The sequence below is a fragment of the Ochotona curzoniae genome, unplaced genomic scaffold (assembly GCF_017591425.1).
Source record: "Ochotona curzoniae isolate NIBS_2020 unplaced genomic scaffold, NIBS_Ocur_1.0 contig_430, whole genome shotgun sequence".
Classification (NCBI taxonomy): Eukaryota; Metazoa; Chordata; class Mammalia; order Lagomorpha; family Ochotonidae; genus Ochotona; species Ochotona curzoniae.
Window position 1 is genome coordinate 23404953 of NW_024466219.1, and position 16736 is coordinate 23421688.

General features: G+C 36.0%; 1 protein-coding gene across 1 annotated transcript in view; it reads right to left on the bottom strand.

The window, feature by feature from the left end:
• Positions 1-16736, bottom strand: part of USH2A (usherin) — a 617249-nt gene that overhangs the window by 378531 nt on the left and 221982 nt on the right. Inside the window, exon 21 of the mRNA XM_040985311.1 lies at positions 6301-6431. Coding sequence (XP_040841245.1) covers positions 6301-6431 — 131 coding nt within the window. The remainder of the gene's footprint in view (positions 1-6300; positions 6432-16736) is intronic.

The window sequence follows — 16736 nt, forward strand, 5'->3', positions numbered from 1 at the left end:
GATGTCATGTTTCTGGTTTGCTCCCTCCATTTGAAAGATATCCAAAGCAATAAATCAGTGCAATTCACAATTCTTTTGAAACTTTCCCTTTCACAGCTTCCTTCCAGGTGAAAACAGGGTATTATCTGCATTTCCTGTTAATACCACTGAACATAGATCATTTCCCTGACAACCATGAATCATTATTGGCTAATAAAACATCATCTGACTGAGTAGCTTCAAAATTAAAACTAAATAAACAGTGATATGATTGTCAGTTAAGTAAATAGTAGTATCATTATATGGGACTTTTAGGGACTTAACCAAAAACAAACAAACAAAAACAGCAAAGTTGTACTTAACTTTGCTTTATTGTATCTTGTAACAATGGTACCAATAGTTCAGTTCATATTATAAAAAAAAAGTTTCAATTTTAGATATCATAAAACCCTTTTCACATTTATTTAATAAATGCATTGGAAAGTTGGAAGAGCAATGACGTAAGCTTTTATCCCTACAGCCTTTACGCAGATTCTAAGGTGACAGAGTGACAGCAGTGAGGCAGGAGGCCTAGGATTACCTGGAGAAAATGAGAAAAGCAAATTGCAACACTTTGGATCTATTTCTCCTTTTCTCTGTCTTGGGCTCCCTCATTTAAAACATGTGAGTTTAAAAAAGTAATTCAAACATGCCAAATCTTCACTTAAAAGCTGTAGATATAAAACCAGATGGCCTACACACACACACACACGGCTTCAAAACCACAATTTGATCCCAGAATGTAAGATCACAGTGCTAATTATCCTCAGGGCCTTGATTCTCAGCTTCAATATGATTTTTTTCTTGGCCCATGTCCACACTCTTACGAAGCTTACTTCCTTTTCCTAAAATAAACTTCTGTAGTCAGGCTTGCTGTGTGAGCTTCATCCAATTTGTTGTATGAGGTTCAAAGAACCTGGTCCTTGACTTTCCAATTTCCATTCCCACAACACTAACCTTTAAATTAACTAAAAATAAATGGCTTGTTTTCATCACTTGGGTTCTATTTTGAATGAATTCAGAAACAGTAACATGTCTAGGCTGTATATGTGTGTATGTGTGCATAAAAAGTTCAACATATACGATGGGCAAAGGTTTGACCATGGTTTTACTGAGTGACACACTGTTTATTTCTCATTCTGTATCCTAGTGTATAACTGTATAGCATATAATGAATATAATACATTCCTAACAAATGTCCACTGAACAAAAAATATGTAAATTCAGTATCAATCCGTTCTATCTTTAAACCACTTTGTGACCTTGGTCACAAAAGTCTCTTCATCTAAAGCAAAGAGGAAAATGGTATTCCACTTGTGGCTACCTCAAGAACAAGATGAAATAACTAATGAAAAACCTACATTACATCCTTTATTATAAAAATATACTTTTTAAAGTTGTGTATTCCATTTATTTAGAAGGAAGGAAGAAGAAAACGGTGGGAGGGTAGGGGCGATGGAAAGAGAGAGAGCGAGAGTAAGAGAGAAAGAGAGAGAAAGAGACATATAGACAGGTGTTGATGGAGGTCCCAGTTGCTTCCTCTACCACTTAAATGCCTCAGCTTCTGGAGGGGTATGACCATGCTACAGCCGGAAAGCTGAACTTCACTGTGCTATGCCATGTGCGTGCCCGAGGCCCCCAGTTCCTGCATCATCCCCTGCCAATTTTTGGTGGTGCACACTAGCAGGAAGCTGCAATTAGGAGTGGAGTTGGAATTTGAACCCATGCATGAGGATGTTTTACCTGGAGTTTTAAATGTATATGAAATATTGCCCCTTCTGTATACTTTAAAGCTGTATTCACAAGTAGTTTTTTCTCCATGTGGCTTTTGTATCACTTGCCCTCAGACATTAACAAGGTGAAGAAAAAAAAGTAAAATCTAATTATTTTTCTCAATGACATTCTTAAGTTTGACTATATTGTTTCTTTTCCTGACTTTCCTTATTTATTTAGATATCCCATGAAACATTTTTTATGCTCTCAGCAATTAATTTAGTTCCCCACATTTAAAATCAAACATTCTTACTGTGTGTTTCATAGAAACAAGACATCAAAATGATCTATTCCCTTACTTCAACCCTCACTGTGAAGCTCTGCCTTTAGAAACTTTTAATTCGCTCATCTTTCCTTCCCTTTCAACTCCTGCTAATTTTAGCAACAAACAATTATTAGAGGGTTTTTTTTTGTTTTTTTGTTTTTTGTTTTTTTGCCCTTGCCACATTTTCCTTCTATTTCAATGACTCTTATTTGGCACTGTATCACATATTTCTGCTTACTCTCTCATAAATTATTTAAGCTTAACTTATTATTGATAGCTTTCTTATTAACCATTGCTGCTTCTTTCCATGTGTTTAATTTTTTCCCCTTTTGGTCAGATGTCTTGCTATAATATTTTTCCTCTACTTTGGTGCATAGAATATATTTTTTCTGGATCTCTGGATTTTTTCACGTTAATTAATGTTAACTATTTGAATGTTAATATTGTTAATTATTGAGAGATGAGGGTAGAGAGGGAGAAAGTGAAAAAAAAAAAACAGAAAAACCTCTTCCCATACCTGCCAGAGTCCAGCTCCAGCTGAGTTCAGGATGCGCGAAGGGTACGTGGATGAGGCGTAAAGAGGAAGGAAACGGAGCACTACAATTTCAGGATCGTAATGGACAACGTGGGAAAGCTGTCCACTCTATTTACACAGAAGCAATCACAAAGGCTGACACAGACTTTTCACACCTGGTCAAGCAGGCATTCCTAAGGATAGTTCTGCCAATTGTTTCACCTTGAGGCAGGGTATCCTGTCCTAATCTTGTGGTCAGGAAGTTCTCAGTAGATGGCACATATCAATCAGTAACATATTTCTACTGCAATCCTCATTCCACAACTTAGTCTTGAATCAGTTAATGGAGGAAATGCATCACAGAAGAAGGGACCTAAAAATCAAGGAAAGAGGGAAAGAACAGATTCCCACTACACCAAGAGACTTAACATCCTTGATTAGCATATGGTCAATGGGGGAGGAAAGCCCTAAGCATAGGTTCCAGCTACACCCTTGATTAACATATGGTCAATGGGGGCAGCCAAGACAGCACAAATATTAAAAGGCCCCTTTGCTAAGATGGTATCAGTAGCATCAACTTTCAAGCTCACTTTGATAGGAAAGACCAACTCTTCAGTGGCAGACAATGCCTAAGTGGATAACAGAATTCTCAGCGGGGTTGTCCGGTGTCCTTGCAAAGTCCTTATGGCCTTGCCTGCAATGGAACAGTTCTCCACACACCTTCGTGTCCTCCACATCCAATGCATGGACCCCAGCACATAACTGCAATTTTTGGGCTAGACTGGAACCATATTCCAGGAACTCCATCTAGATCTTTCACTGAGGCAGAGTTCAGTGTACCATCCTGTTAGCTGTCTCCAAATGTGCATTGGCAGTAAACTGGATTGGAAGTGGAGTAGCTCGTATTCTGGCAGGGACTATGATAGGTGATGGTGGCTTTGTGAATGATGGCTTAACTCACTCCATCACAATACAAGCCAAAAAGATCTTTGAGGCTATTAGCACAGATTGTTATGATGAAGAGTATAGCATCAATGGTTTTGAGAAAGCTTTTCTGGGTTCATAAAACTCTGCATGTATATACACATTTACACAAAGAGAGGGCTCAAGTACAATGGCTAAAATCATTCTAATAAACCCACACATAGAAGTGTTGGTCTGCACTTAAACTTGATTAATTCCTTTCAATAAATCACAATGAATTCTTATAGTAGATATTTTCTGTCTTATGTTTCAGTATTTCTGTTTTATTCATCATTTTCCTATGCATTTGGTTTTTGTTTTCCAAAATCTCTTCCTAGTCAGTGGTGTTCATAATATCTACGCTTTTCCTTTTTTAAAATTTTAAATATTTTAACAAGTACAGCAAACTTTATCCTCTGATCTATTCATCTGAGGCTTTCAGTGCCTCTTCTGTAATTAATTTACTTAAAACTTTCAAATGAGTAGTTACATGTTTGTCATGTCTAGAATTGAATTCATGTGAGCATGTTGATGTGTTTTCAGGTAAGTCTGCCTTGCCATCAGTGATGGCTACTGCTTTCCCCTTTTTCTCTAGATGCTGGGTCTTCTTAGATGAGATCCTCTTTCTTTTAGCTCATTCATGTCCAGCTGTTGGTATCCTCAAAGGAGCAACAATTCAAGGGAGCATCCAGACATCCTTGCATTTGAGGGTCTACTGCTTGAGGTAGGCTGGTATTGTGTCCCTATAGAGACCTCTGCATGGAGTCTTGCCACCCCTTGGTCTTTCAAGTTGTTTGTTCATTGAGCAGGAAGAATTCACTTGCCATTTGAAGCTGGCACAATGCTCACTTAGTACCATGTTTATTAGTCTGCCTTTTTTTATTGTCACAGAATACCTCAGGTAACCTAATTCTATAATTTTCAACTTGAACATCTAAACAGCGGGGTGATTGTCTTGTGGCTGGAACAGTGTCAAGCAGTGCAGAGCATTAAATGTCAGGAGATGGACACGAATATCCATGTTTTCAGATACCCCAGTCTTTTCTCACACAGAACAGGATTCAATCATGAGAGGTATGCAATTATTTTATTTTTAAAGTATTTCTAAGGATTTATTTATTTTTACTGGAAAGGCAGATTCACAGGAGAACAGACAGAAAGAAACATCTTCCATGTACTGATTTACTCCCCTAAAGGGCCACAATGGCAGAATTGAGCCAATCCAAATGAAGAGCCAAGAACTTCTAGCTCTATCTCATGGGTGCAGGGTCCCAAGGCCTGGGCCATCCTCCACTGCTTTCCCAAGCAGTAAGCAGGGAACAGGATGTGGAGTAGCTGGGACATAAACCAGTGCCTGTGTGGGATACTGATGCTTTGCAGGCAGAGGATTAGCCAATTGAGACATTTTGTGAGGCTCAGGATATACTCTCTGGATGACTTATATAATTCTAATCACGTGACAGAAAACCTATGTCAAAAGGCTATAAATAGATTAAGTTTTCACTCTTGCACTAACTCATAACAGGGAAACAAGTGTGGGACCTTCTCAAACTATATCCAAAGTATAGGAACTTGCCCTTCCTTTCTAATGATAGGTCTTTAGGATACATGAAGATATGAACTTCACCTAGAGTCTTAAACCATTATTCTATATGTAGGTTAAGTAGAGTTGTGGCTGCTTTACCAGATAACATGAAGCATTTTTACAAGCATATTTCATGACTTTCATCAGGTTTTAGCTAAGGACAAGGAAATGGAAAGTAAAACCTTGTACTTAGGCTTTCTTCTAAATTACAAGTCCAATGAAATATCTAATATCAACTACTCATTCATACAAGTTAATTGAAATAAAGACACATATTTGATGGCTTTTCAATGCCTTTCAAAAAAGTTCAAAACCATGTATTTCCATACAGTGCAATAAATCAGTGGTCTCCACCTCGCTTTTCAAGTTCACACTTTTCCTTTGGTGTCTCCATTCCAGCCATAATGTATTGATCTCAATGTATTCATTATACCATGCATCTGTCTACCTCTGATATTAAACATTTACACTTATTTTGGCTGGGAAACTGTTTTGCCAGTTCCTTCTCCTCAATAGCTGTCAGTACTTTTATTGTCCTGCCTCAAACACATGCATTTACTATCAGGACGTTTGCTTTTGTCTTGATCAACTTTTCCAAATTGCCTACAACACAGTTGAATGTCACATTTTCAAAGATACACTGAAAAGAAGCATGCCCCTCTAATACAGAATTTCCCATACTTCTCTTTCATAACATTCATGAGTATTTTCAATTGTTTATATTATTCCAGATTATTTGACAGACACAGGCATATTAAATTCCAAACAACTGTACTACATAACATCCAGCTCAACAGTACCTAACAGAACTTTAAGGAGTTACTGCTCAAAATCAGAAAGAAAGGAAGAATGAAAAAAATACAGTGGAGGGGAAAGACACTATCTTTGCTCTCGGAAGAAGCCAAAATCAACACATTTCAAAGTTTTAATATTTTTTTTAACCAAATTACACATTATCAAGTGCATACATTCTCAGACTATTGTGTTTGAATGTTAGTTTCTGTTGTGGTACATAGGGGCCAGTCATATTAGTTTTTAAGTTTCACTTTCTGCCTTAGTAAAGTGGGGATAATGATAGAAGCTACATGATATGTTTTTGATGAACACAATGGGAAAGCACCAGCTCTTACTTCAGTACCCAGTACCTGCTAAAAATACGAACTTACATGACTGTTCATTTACCTGGGGATCAAAAAGAAAATAAGGTCGTCCATTCTTTAACTGAAGTGCAAAATACTCTTCCTGGCTTCCAGGCGATGCTGCAAAGATAATCAAACCTTCAGGCACCCTTGTTCGGAAGCTGGCCTTGATGCCTGCCGACACAAATGCAATCAGCAACTAAGTGCTAGGGTTTTGTTGATTCTTTCAGATAAATGTAGATTTACTTTCATTATTATTTATGACACAGTGAGTGCAGTCAGGAAAGTTTACAAAGCAATGCACATGAATGGTCCCAGCCATCTGATTTTAAGTATATCCCATTTTACATGCCAACTATTACTTGGAAACTTAGACCTTTACACCTGCTAATCAACAGATCATAAAGTTTAAATGAACACGACTCTCATCCACCTAAAAAGATACGTTGACATCCCAATTAGATACTTTGAAAACATTATCATAGGTCACAATAATAGATGAGTTTTGACTAGAGCAAAGGAAACATAGGGCAACTTGTTAAAAAATACTCAAGAATTTTAAAGAACCAATCCAGGAACAAATTGAGAAATATTGCCACGGAATACCTCAGGAGAAATACTTCCTGAAATACCATCCTACAACCAAACAGCTGGCAGCCTTGAGAAGTTTAGAGTCTCCATTGGCCCTTCACTGAACTGGGCAGACATTACTCTCCTCGCATACAAGTGTCCAGCCCAAGTATCAGGGCCAACACGTGGCAGTCCCACACACCCCTTCTCATGCTAACAGGCCTGACTGCCCACACACACCATAGAATTCTGTCAGGGTGGAAGTTATTTTCTTAATGTATTGAAATTGGAAAAGACACTTAAGAGGTACAAGCCCAAGTTTCCTGTTTTAATGGGAATTTAAACAATATCAATATCTTAATGGACAAATTATATGGTGAGGTTTGATTATGAGCACAAGAACTCATGTGAAAATCAATAACTGGGCGTTTTTACTGGAATTGGGCCTGGCACAGCAGCCTTATTGGCAAAATCCTCGCTTTGCCTCTGCCAGGATTCCATATGGGTGCCGGTTCATGTCCCGATTGCTCCACTTCACATCCAGGGATTACAGATATATAGTGCTTGTTTTCAATCTGTATGAAGGATGATCTATGGAGAAACCACACAGAGAACTAGAAGTGCACAAACTACTATGGGAATCCTGATTGAAAGAGGGGAATTAGGTATCCTAGAGAAATTGGAAAAGCCATGTCTGAGTCCATATGCCACATACAATCTAGCAATCTTTCAAGCTCATGTTGAAGACAAAGATAGGAAATGAAGTTGTTTTTCTGTCCCTGTTTTTCTGTCCCTGTCATCCCTCAGGGACAGAAGACTTGTTCCTGAAAACCTTGCAGATACCTAAATCTGAGGATACACTTTTGTAAAATGTTATACCATTTGTTTATACATATTGCTTAACTTATACCTTAAATCACCTCTAAATTGCTTATGATACTTAATGAAATGCAAATAACTGTTACACTGTATTTTTTATGGAATAATGACAAAAGAAAAGCTATAGACATTCAGTAAAATGCAACAACCAAAGGTCTTACATTGTATTAAATAGGAGAAACAAATTAATCACCATTAAAAAACAGTTTTGATCTGAGATTGTGAAATCTGCAGATAAGGAATAAGGACCAGCTACATACTAAGAATGAAGTTTATTTTGTATCAGCAAAGGGAAGATCAGATTATAGGCTTCAAGCTATCCAAAGAAAACAACTCAAAATTGTTCTGGCTTTCTTGGCTTCATGTATACCCCCAGTTATTAAAACAAAACATTGTTCCTGCCATCTTGATATCTCATGGCTGCATATATTCCTTTTCTTTTTCTTTTCTGGTTGGATGGTATGTTCCCACTGTTAGATTTAGTGCTTTGTCCTTTCTGCCACTCCTCCTACTCCATACAGCAAGATTGTTTGTTCCAACTAATTAAAGCTACTGACTTTAATTCTCTCATCTCTCCTAATAAGCAGAACTGAAAAGCCTGAGACACCCGTCTGAAATGCATCCTATAGGTAAGTAAAAGGAAGACATTTAAAAATCAGGTGGAAGACAGAAATAGGATGTTCAAAGTCAGGGTTAGGGCACCACAACTACTGGTGGGACATATGGAAGATTCAGATAATTTAGCTACAGAGAAACAAGAGAGGAGATCGCTGTGCTTTTGGGAAATAGGATAATAAGGATTTTAATTAAGGACAAACAAGTAACTAAATTGATTGAAAGAGTGGGCTCTGCACATTTCAGAAGAGACTCATTAAGACATGTTGATCCGAGGTGATGATGGGGAGCAATCTTTTTACCAATTACTGGGGGAAAGGCTGCATTAATCGCAGAGCTGGAAATGTCAGATAAAGAAGAAAGTTTTGGAGCTAAAGTTCAATTTTAGCATATTGTATTCATGTTAAGAATCTAGAGTCCTATCATTTGGAAATAAGAAACTACATTTCAGAAGGTAACATGAAATTAGAAGAGTAAATTGGTTATCACCTACCAAGAATTCAGATGAAAGAGATAAATGTAGAAAAATAAAGAAAAAAAACTTTGGGGCCAAGTGTCCATATTTAAGAAAATGAAAAATATAGGCAAAAGACAATTTAGAATAAAATAATATTGTATAATAGAAACCTAAAAAGAATAAATTTAAGAAGACAATGTTAGTTAACTATATCAATACTTCCTATGCACCCATAATAATCAGAATGGAAATAAAGTTAATGGAGTTGGAATAATAATCTTTTTCAACTGAGCAAATGGCCGGTGTCCAGAGGATACTATATTGAAGGAACAGATCATAAGGGTATGGGTGTAAAGCACTTAAATAAATCTGATATAGCAATTGCATCTTTGCTTTTAAAGTATCCATTATTACTTTAACATTTGGTGGTAAAATCATCATTTTTCCATTCGATCATTTTCCATTCTAAATTTGTTTACAGCCATTCTCTCTATCCCACCAAACTATAATATTTTTGTTTTTTGCTTGTTGAACTTCTTATTTGGTGAAGCATTAGCCTTTTTACTGTAGTATAAATTTAAAAGGTGTCATCCCAAAAATTACTAAAAAAAAAAAGAAAAAGAAATGGAGCAGGAAGAAGAGTGAGGAGAGAGGGGAAGAACTGAGGGAGGAAGAATCATATTCTTAGAATTATTTACAAAATTTTATTGAATTAAAACTAATTAAAATATAAATAGAAATAAAATTATTAAGTTAGCTTACTTAAAGTTATAGCACAAAAGTAGCCATGTTTCAGTACAGGAATACAGTAAATCTTTCTTTTAGGGTATTGAGAAGCATCTATGCAGCAGTACAGAGGAGAGTAAAAGCAAAGATTTGGGTGAGGTCTGTTGTAATTACTTCATCTGAGAAAACAATTGCTTGTTTGAAAATGAGTATGTAACTATTGAAATAGTTAGCCAAGTGTAACATAAGAATTCTTTACTTTAAAATTGTTTTGAAGTGCAGATACAAAGAGAAAAGGAGATAGAGAGAGCCCTAGAAAAACAGTGAGAGGGAGGGGGGGAGAGAGAGAGAGAAAGAGACAGAAAGAGAAAGATAGACAGTCTTCTATCAGCTAGTTCACTCCCCAGAAGCTGCAATGGCCAGAGCTGAGCAGATCTGAAGCCAGGAGCAAGGGGCTTGCTCTGGCACAAGGGACCAAGCACTTGAACTACCCTCCACTGCTTTGCCAGGTCATAAGCAAGGAGCTGAATCAGAAGAGGGACAGCCAGGACATGATCCAGCACCCCATTTTGGATGCTAGCACCACAGGCCGAGATCAAGTCTACCATGCCAAAGCACTGGCCCCAAGAATATTTTATATTCTTTGCAAAGAATATAAAAGTGCATTTGTTTTTCAAACACATTTAGCTTTTAAGCTTACTTTTATGTGGCAAAGAAACTCCCTGTTAGTGGAACTAAAATACAACCTTAGTTCTCTTAATTCTCACCCAGACAGATGGGACATCAACCAAGCATTAGCAGGAAGCAGTTTACTTCCATGGGAGTACCAGCTCAGAAGATTTATATCCCATCTGAGTCCCACGTAAAGAGGGGCATCCCATTGTACACTTCCAGTCTCGCTCTCCATCACATATGGCAACACACATTGTGACTGAGTGCTCTAATGTTGTGGGGCTGCTGGAGAGTGGTTATAGAATGCTATAGGGATGCAAATACATGCATAGTTACCCATGAGGGCACATTGCTCTTTCTTGCCTTCCCTTGCAATTCTTGGAACTTTTTCTACCAATATGTGATATGCTGCATTTTGACTGGCACTGCAGCATTGTGTATGAGCAAGCACATACAGAAATTGTCACAGCAATACAAATTGAGAGAGAAAACAGTTTGAGAGGCTCCAACAATGGTCCCATCAGCTGATTCTGCATCCTGCAAGTACTGACCTCCCATTTGAACATTGGTTCCTATTCTGGCTGCTCAACGCTTCATCCAGCTCCGTGTTGTGGCCTAAGAAATCAGTGGGTGGTCCAAAACCTGGGGACCCTGCACCGATGTGAGAGACTCAGAATAAGGTCCTAGCTCCTAGCTTGGGATCAGACAGCTGCAGTTATTGTAGTCATTTAGGAAAAGAACCAATGGTTAGATCTTGGTCTCTCCTCTCTCTAAATCTTCTTTTCAACTAAAAATAAACAAATCTTGAAAGCGGAGAGGAGAGGAGGGTAACAAGTTGAAATTGCCAGGTTCCCTACTTCAGGGAAGGTCTTTTCTTTTTCCTAGGAAGGCTTCCTCACCCCATATTCCCAGAAGGCCCCTACCACACAACAACGTTCACTGATAAAGGAATGTTTCTTGAAGAAAAAGGAGGAGTTAATATACTATAGGACACCTGGACTTGAGGCTGCATAGTAGACTGCCCCCAAGTTTTCAGAATAACTTGATCATGCCAGTTTTCTCGTTATTTTTGAAAGATAATAATATGTTGTTATTTCTTTTTGTGTGAGCAGCATGAAAAAAGTAAAAATGCACCTTTATTGAAACATGTTCTTGACAATTATTGCTATGAGCATAGATTAAATCCTATCTGTTGAGCCAAATGCTTAAATCTTACAACCAGTTTCTAATGATCTAAATTCATAAGTGGATGGATTAAAATGTGACAATTTTTGATATCTGTTTAAATTACTTTACACAAATGTTACTGAATTTACTATGAGGCAAGTGTTAAAATGTACAGTTTTTCACATCATTAACACCCTCTTTTCCTATTAAAAAGCGACCATTTATGTCTGACTCTCATCTACTGACTTAGCTTCAACTCTGAGAAGGGTATTGAGCACATACAATCTAAATGCCTCTGTGGAACTGAGTTGAACCCCTGTCTTTCCTGGCTTTAGCAATTTGCTTCATCCTGTGCCCAACACGGCTTTTTGACTAGAGCCAAGCAGTGCCAGAACATTTTCCGTTTTGTGTATTTGTATAACGGGCATTTGCTGTAACCAGCGGAACAATGGGGTTCCATAGTGGGAGTGCCTGGGTTTCACTCTGAATTCTACCTCTCCGAAAATGCAGACCTGGGGCTACTACTTTGGGTCATGGTCACACGGAGATTATGAAATGCATGGCCTAAGATTTTAATAATCCTCAACTTCAACTGCTGCTTGGAACTATCTTTCTTGTAAATCTACAAGTTTAAAATTTAATCACAAATAATATACTTGTAGGACTATTAAATAATCAGAGTTCTTAAAAAGTAGACGAAAAAATTTAAGATAATAGGAAGAGGTAATAAAATCACCTTTGAATTAGCAACTATTATACAGAAAAACAAAAAGTTGAAAAAGCAACCAAAATAGATAAAAATATTTAAAATACAAAAATCTGACTAAAATAAACAAATAAAGAAGATACATCATCATTAGCTATCAAATACAAAACAAAATTTAAAGAAACACATATAATCAACCAGAATGGCTAAAGTTACAAAAAATACATAAGATAGGCAAATACATCATTGATATATACTCACAAAAAGATTTTAAAAGGTAACAGAAAATGAAATAAAGATATCAGATACATGTTATCAAATATATTAGATGCTTTGTATAATATGCAAAATATTTTAGTTGTTTCTTATTAAAAGGAATATTACTATAAAGATTCACTCATGCATAATTTTTGATTCTAAGATGTTAATAAGATTTAAACACTTCATAGACCTTGTCATGTTACCCTTCAAGGAATAACAACTGGGGAATCATTTGGCTTAACAATAGAGAACTTTACTGGAACACTCCCATCACGCAGCAGAGTTTGATGGGGTCCTAGTTCTGCCTGACTCCGGCCTCCTGACCTACACCCTAGAAAGCAGCAAGGGGCAGTTTACCTTGTTGGACTTGGGCTAACCATGTGGGAGATGCAGATGGCGTTTCTGGCGCATAGCACAGGTCCTGGTCTAGATCTGGCTGTTTCTGCTATGCGGGAAAGGAATCAGTACAAGGGAGCTATCTGTCTCTCATGCTTTACCTCTCATTTAAAATTATTTAAATTGGGCCCGGTGCAGTGGCGCAAGTGGCTAAGGTCCTCACCTTGCATGCCCAGGATTCCATATGGGCGCCGGTTCTAATCCCAGCAGCCCCGCTTCCCTTCCAGCTCCCTGCCTGTGGCCCGGGAAAGCAGCAGAGGACGGCCCAAAGCTTTGGGACCCTACACCCGCGTGGGAGACCCGGAAGAGGCTCCTGGCTTCGGACCGGCATAGCATCGGCCGTTGCTCTCACTTGGGGAGTGAATCATCGGATGGAATATCTTCCTCTCTGTCTCTCCTCTCTGTATATCCGCCTTTCCAATAAAAAATAATAAAAATAAATCTTTAAAAAAAATTTTTTTAATTACTGGTTGAAATGCTCTTCCATGGTATGTCTATTTCCCCATTGGCTCATAATTGAAATCTCTTCATTTCATAATCTGATTTTTCAAAAATGAGAATTTAGTGCTATTTTAATATTATTGTTAATAGAATTTATTTTTGCATTATTGCTAATGGTAAAATTTATATGAATATATTTTCTAAGTCCTCATGTTTGTTAAATAATCAGATATTGACCTTCTGTCTAGGGATATTTTAAATATATAATCTTTTAAATGTTTAAATAAATATATAACTATATATTTTTTTGGAAAGGCAGATTTACAGAGAGAAGGAGCTATAGAGAGAAAGATATTCTGTCTGCTGTTTTATCCATGCTCCTACAGGCTAAAGTAACATATTAAAAATTTTCAGATAGTATCTTTAACTTCTTCATTAGGTTATTTGTAAATTATAAAATATTTCCCAACTCACAAAATATTGAAAAGAAAAATCTAACATTTTCTTCTAGCATATACTTTTTTTTTCCTTTTAACCTTTAAAGCTTTAGTGTTTCATAGGACCATGACGATAGCCTAATACGAATATTTCTACATTATGAAAGAAACTAACTGATCAAAAAGGAAACCAACTGAAAACGGATCTAGCATATGACCCAGCTATCCTTCTCCTGTGAATCTATATAAATAAAGAAAAAAAAAGGAACATGAGAAAGCATCACGCATACCTGTGTTCATACTAGCACATTCCACAACACTGAAAACATAAAAACAACCCTGAAGCCCACTGAAGGAGAAATGGATTAAAAAAAAAAAGAACAAACAAACAAACAAACAAAAACTATGGTATATCTATATGGAATACTACCCAGTCATCAAAAAGAATAAAATTAGATTATTTGTAATAAAATCACCCCAATTAGAGATCATTAGGTTTGGTGAAATAAGCCAATAACAAACAAAAAACACATATTCTCTTTGCAGTAAGGAAACATTCATGCAAAATACAAATAAATATATAGGCAAGTATGTACACATATACACAAGTATATACACGTACTGTATAAATTGAATTGCATGATGGATACTAGACTACTGTGAAGTATCTCTGTTCCCCAGAAAAAGGACAAATCCTCGTAGCACATCTGAGTGTGTCTTCTCAATATGATACTATATTTTCTATGTTTGTCTATACCTACAATGCCATAATAAACTTAAATAGCAGCATGTAAAATTGAAGAGGAAGCGAGGGTCTGACTATGGCAGAAATCAGATACAATCATTGTCTGAAAATCAGTCACTCCCAGAATGAAATTCAAAATCTCAGCACATGTATTGGAATATACAGAGAAATCTCAAAATTTAGTACACAAATAACAGACAAAAAAGAAGGCAGAGAGAAAGAAAAAACATCTGAACAAGTTATTTTGCAAATGAAGTATGTTCAAATAAAACAAGGCTCCTGAGAAAGCTCAGTCTAATGAGTTATCATAGAATTGCATATTCATGATGCACAGAGAAGTCTCCCCACACCTGGAAAGCAGCTCAAGTTACACACACCAAGTTCTGTGGACAAATGATGCAACTGGAACTCATATATTGTTCATGACATGCAAACTGAGGGCAACTGCTTGACGTTTTCTTACAGAATTAGGCATACACATAGCCAATTCTTGGTTTGCCTTTTCATTTTATTAGCATTATTTGATGTAGGAGAATTTACTATTTCTTTCACTAATGTCTCCTTTTTTCTTTATTTTCTGCAGGCTAATTCAATCTTTATTAGTGTTTGTTTTGTTTTTGGATTCCTGTCTTGGAAGTTTCTACCAGGACAAGAGAATCAACATATATTTTGCATCATTTTTATTCTAGGGTTTTGTAATTTAGCTTATTAGTTTTGGGTCTACAATCCCATTTCAGATTAATTTATACAGTCTAAGGAGGATCAAACTTCATTTATTTTCAGACTGTATATATTTTTTACTTGGGGGAAATAAAATTTCCTCATAAAGTTGCATCAACTTGGTAACAGTAATTAATATCAGAAATATACTTTATTTTCATAAGCTTACCTGTTCTACAGAAAATACTATATAAGCTTGTTTTTTTTTGTATGTGGCTTTCTTTAAAATTTTGAAATCAAGTGCAATCTTGAAATCAAATACCTAAGTCAATTTCTAAATAATTTTATATTATTTGGGATAGACTGGACATATTGTATATTCTTCCACCTTGTGCAATCAAGTTGGAATTTAAAGAAAAAAGCAAAACATTGGCAAGTACTTTGATGTACACATATTACATGCAGAGACTGATTTGAGAAAACTGACCAGTTTAATAACATTCATCATCAATACATATAGTACTTTGTTAGATTTTTCATTCTGGAAGTTTGATTCATAGTATTGGGTATGTAATTTTTTTTTCATTTATTTTATTAACTTCATTTTCAAATATTACATCTTTGAGATTCAATGAAATCAACTTTAAAATTATTTATTCCTCACAGATTTTATTGATTTCCTTTACAATGATCTTCTACCATCTTTATGAGCTCCTTTATCCTGCTAATTTTCAGTGGACAGTTAAAAACTTTTACTACCAAAGTTGCATCAAACACAGATTTTTCTTTATTACATTTAAGAGTGCCAGTAAAATCTGAAGGAATGCATGATTTTATTATCATGATTATGTACACTAGCTGTCAGACATTTGCAGCTGTAATTTAAATGGAGTTTCTCCATTCTTGGTTTGAAGAAAGTTCTCATGTTGAGTAATTTTATAAAATGCTTTCCAGATCTATTAAAGGAATATTTTGCTCTGCCAATTTCTATACTACTGTGGTAAATCATTTAATAGACTTTTCCAAAAATGAGTTCAACATATGTCTTTTAGATAACTCCTGATATTTAAAGGAAAATCTGTACATAAAAAATAAAGCATTCTATTCCTATTTATCTTCTGAAACCTCTTGATGTCATTATCAACTACCCCTTCCATTTCATCCCCACTCAATGTAATCATTTGGATGATGGGTTTCTTTTCCAGGCTCCATCTCTTCATACCTGTGACTCCTGTAAAACATTTCCAGGATTTGTTGTCTGCTTCCATTCCATTGATATCTAATCGTGTCTTACTTATTTTCTTATTTTTATTATTTTGAGTTTAATATGTTCCTTCTGACTTGTGTCATGAAGAAGTTGGAAAAGCTTGAAATTTATCTTCTAAGAGAGTCATTCAATATGGCTTTTCCCTGAAAGCATCATTTTATTTGCCTGCTGAGAATCCACTTCAACATTTTTAATTTTTAACTTTTTCATTTCTATAAGTTCCATTGTTGATTTTAAAATATGTGGTTTAACCCAAAATATTTAGAAATTTTCCGATCCATTCTTACATCAACTTTCTATTTAATTTTTTTATGTTCATGGAATTTGTTATAGGAGTTCAATCCTTAGAAACTTATAAGCACTGATTTGTAATCCAGCATGTACTTTCCATTTACATATGTAAAGAATAAAACATTTTCAGTTTTGGATTTAGTTTCAATGACTATCATTTAATAGAAAAGGCACAAAAACCATTCTCAG